The sequence below is a fragment of the Nematolebias whitei genome, chromosome 8, assembly GCF_014905685.2.
Source record: "Nematolebias whitei isolate Nwh7 chromosome 8, NemWhi1, whole genome shotgun sequence".
NCBI lineage: Eukaryota > Metazoa > Chordata > Actinopteri > Cyprinodontiformes > Rivulidae > Nematolebias > Nematolebias whitei.
The window spans coordinates 4588005-4591837 of NC_056505.1; the positions used below are offsets into that span (position 1 = coordinate 4588005).

The 3833-nt window shown below is 48.2% G+C and overlaps 1 protein-coding gene across 1 annotated transcript in view; it reads left to right on the top strand.

Annotated features, from left to right (window-relative positions):
* wdfy3 (WD repeat and FYVE domain containing 3) overlaps nt 1-3833 on the top strand; it is a 90815-nt gene extending 86982 nt beyond the window's left edge. The window contains exons 60-67 of the mRNA XM_037680857.1: nt 671-850; nt 927-1109; nt 1222-1315; nt 2145-2288; nt 2357-2590; nt 2708-2819; nt 3219-3416; nt 3496-3833. Of these exons, the coding sequence (XP_037536785.1) occupies nt 671-850; nt 927-1109; nt 1222-1315; nt 2145-2288; nt 2357-2590; nt 2708-2819; nt 3219-3416; nt 3496-3616 (1266 nt within the window). The 3' untranslated portion in view covers nt 3617-3833. The remainder of the gene's footprint in view (nt 1-670; nt 851-926; nt 1110-1221; nt 1316-2144; nt 2289-2356; nt 2591-2707; nt 2820-3218; nt 3417-3495) is intronic.

Below are 3833 nucleotides of genomic sequence, written 5' to 3' on the forward strand. Positions count from 1 at the left end.
TGTGTGTGTGTGTGTGTGTGTGTGTGTGTGTGTGTGTGTGTGTGTGTATATTAAGAAATTTAAACCCTTCCCACACTCTTCCAATATTCTAAACAATGTTTCTAAACTTTAAACGCTCTAAAAGAAACAGAATGTCATGATTTCAGCTGCTCTCAGCCACTTGCATGTGCACTTGGCCACGCCCACTTCCCCGCACGGAGAACAGCTGATCAGCTGCAGCAGGAAGTTGATCCTGCAGTGTGGGCTGCACAGAGGCAGGAGGAAGCTTTTTCTGCAACTACGGGCTGCACAAATGTGCTAAATCATTTAAAATAATTCATTTTAAATAATTCCATGCCGATCGTGCTGCTCATCCATCAATCAGCCAGTTGTGTGTCATATCCACTCTTATTTTGAAAAACCACGATAAATGAACCGCGACATCGCGAGGGACTACTGTACCTGAAAATAACCTGCATGCGCACAACGGTTAGAACCTCTGCAAGGTCTTCAGAATGTTACAGTCTGTCTTTAAAGCTAAAAATGCGTGAGTTTTAAAGATGCTAACTTTCCTTCAACGCTGCGTTGTCGGACAACAAGAGTACAATTTAGTTTCCTTCATGGAAACTGTGGAAACATTTTACCTCTGAAGTCCCAGCAGGCGTAAAGTCTGTTTGTCCACGTTTCCCAGGCGCTGCTGGGCCACACGGACGCTGTAACGTGTCTGACGGCGTCCTCGACGTATCGTATCGTCGTCAGCGGCTCGCGGGATCGGACGTGCATCATCTGGGACCTCAACAAGCTCTCCTTCGTGACGCAGCTCAGGGGCCACCGAGCGCCCGTGTCTGCTCTGTGCATCAACGAGCTGACGGTGGGTCCCAGCAAACACGTCACCTCTGAGCAGTGTTTCCCTCCACACTGGTAAACATGGCGGTCGGTGTCTGCAGGGTGACATCGTGTCCTGCGCCGGCACCTACATTCACATGTGGAGCATCAACGGCAGCCCCATCGCCAGCGCCAACACCTTCACGGGCCGCAGCCAGCAGATCCTGTGCTGCTGCGTGTCCGAGATGAACGAGTGGGACACGCAGAACGTCGTCGTCACCGGACACTCGGACGGCGTCGTCAGGGTAACTCGCTTCATACAAAGAGTTTGAAGGAAGCGCTTCTGTAAACTTTTGACGTCTTTGTAAACGACGTACGGCTTCGTTTTCATCTTTCTCTTTTACACTGACGTCACAGTTCTGGAGAATGGAGTTCCTACAAGTCCCAGAAACCCCTGCTCCAGAGCCCGTGGAGCCCGATGTGCCCGACTGCTGCGGGGAGGAAAAGATCGGTGAGTGCGGTCGGGTCGACGAGGGGTTCTGTTCGGCTCATAGAGCGGTCAGACGAAACGCGTTGTTGGGTTTTACCCTCGTATAAATAACCAGTGATCTCATTCAGATCGGTGCCGAGACTCTTAGTTTTTGTTACTTTTATCATTTTTCCAAAATATTTGTTCCAATATTTCTTTATAGAAATACACAGAAATGTCTTTATTCCTTTTAAAAATTACTTCAGATTGAAATTAGCTTCGGCTACTAGCTCTGGCTACTTTAAGCTTTTACTGAACATTTTCATACTTTTTGGTTCAAGATAATCTTCTGCTGCTTTTAGCTGCTGTTTTGCTGTTTTTAAGTTTTATCTGTTCCTACTTTAGTCTTTTAGTTACACTTTTACTGCTTTCAGGTTTTAGCTAGTGTTTTGCTGCATTTAGCTAACCTAACACTTTTAGCCTCTATTGTTTTGTTACTTTTATCTTTTTCCTTTTGCTACTTCAGTGTTCTGATACTTTTAGCTAGGTTTAAGCTTTATGTTGCTGTTTTTAGCTAGCCTTTTGTTACTTTTAGCCTCTCACTGTTGCTTGCTACTTTAGCCTTTATCTAGCATTTTGCTATTATTAGCTAGCTATTTGCTTCTTTTAGGTTTTAAATAAGTTTAGCTGCTTTTAGCTAGCCTTATGATTCTTTTAGCTTTTATTCAGCCCTTTCTTGTTTTTAGATTAGATAACCTTTAAAGTTTTAGCTAGTTTAGCTTTGTTTAGCTTTTCCAGCTCAGTTTGTCCTTCAGCTGACACCCTTTTACAGAAAGTCAGTTTGTGTTCTTCCGTGCTCTTGGTGCTTCAGAGGGCGGTGGGAGTAACAACGGGGACGAGGACAGCAGCGAGTCCGACGGAGACGAGCCCAGTCTGAGTCAGGAGCCCAGAACGCCACGCAACGCTTCGACCAGCGGGGGCAGCCAGCCGGGCAGCACCGTCCACAGACCCAGAGGTACTTCTGCTTCGTTCATCATTGTTTGGCGTCGACGTCTGTTAATAACGCGCCTCCTTCTCCTTCAGGTCCGTCGTCTCGAGCCGGGGCGTCCTGGTCCATGGACAGCGGCTCTGACGACTCTCACCGCTGGTCCGACACCCTCAGCATCGACGAGAAGGACGGCTTTGTGTTTGTCAACTACTCTGAGGGCCAAACTAAAGGTGCCCCCCCTCATCCAGCTCATCTGGGCCAGAGCTCCGCCCACCAGCCTCTCCACCCCCCCACCACGGAGCAACGGCTGTACAACCAGCTCAAAGCAGGCGGGTGTCCCGTGTTTTCTCGCTCTTCACGGCGGCTTTTATCAGATTTTCAGACATTTTAAAACTCGTCTAACAGCTGCTGTTTGTTTGTTTGTTTGTTTGTTTGTTTGTTTACAGGACACAGGTGGGAACGCCAGCTGGTCTTCCGGAGCAAACTCACCATGCACACGGCGTTTGATCGCAAGGACAACGCCCACCCCGCTGAGGTCACCTCCCTCTCTATCTCCAAGTAAGAATCGTCTCAGATCAGAACAGACTTTGTTTTCGTTGGTCAATAAACAATAATAATAATAATAATAAAACTTTATTTATAAAGCGCTTTAATAAACGTTCGGCTGATTCTCCTCCTGCAGCAGAGAAACAGATTTATTTTGTTTGTGCTTTAAAACGTCACAGTTCTGCCGTTCAGGGAAGAAATGCTCCTGTTTATGCCATTTTGAACAGTTTTATTATCAATATGGTAAAAAAATAAAACATCAATGTCATTGATTTACTTCTTCACGGTTCTTGTTTATTTAAACGTGATTAGTCGAGATAAAATGAATTTGAGTTAATTTTAGATCAAATGTTTGTGACCGCTGAGGTTGGTTCGTAGTTTTCAGTCATGGTGAATGAATGTGAACTGCAGGGACCACGGTAAGATCCTGGTGGGCGACGGGCGCGGCCGGGTGTTCAGCTGGTCGGTGAGCGACCAGCCGGGCCGCTCGGCGGCCGACCACTGGGTGAAGGACGAGGGGGGGGACAGCTGCTCCGGCTGCGGCGTTCGCTTCTCCCTGACGGAGCGACGCCACCACTGCAGGAACTGCGGGCAGCTCTTCTGTCAGAGGTGAGGTCATCTGAGCGTTTCTGGTTCTGGATCGGGTTCTGTTGGTCCTGAACCTCCACCTGGTCTCCTGGTTCTGCAGGTGCAGTCGCTTCCAGTCGGAGATCAAACGGCTGATGATCTCGTCTCCGGTCCGGGTCTGTCAGAACTGTTACTACAACCTTCAGCACGAGCGAAGCGTCGACGACGGCTGCAGGAACTAAGCTCCGCCTCCGTCCGCCGCTCAGAGACACGAGGAGCGTTTCATTCCTCCCACCTGACCCTAAACTCCCCCCGTTTCCTCCCCGTTACCACGTGTACACAAACCGATCACGGATCAGAAAGAAGCAGTCATGTAGTGGCTGAAGGAGCTCCTCTGTCCTGAGAACTTGTTCATAGTGTAAATATCTTCTCAGACTTTTTAATCTGCAAACAGAACAA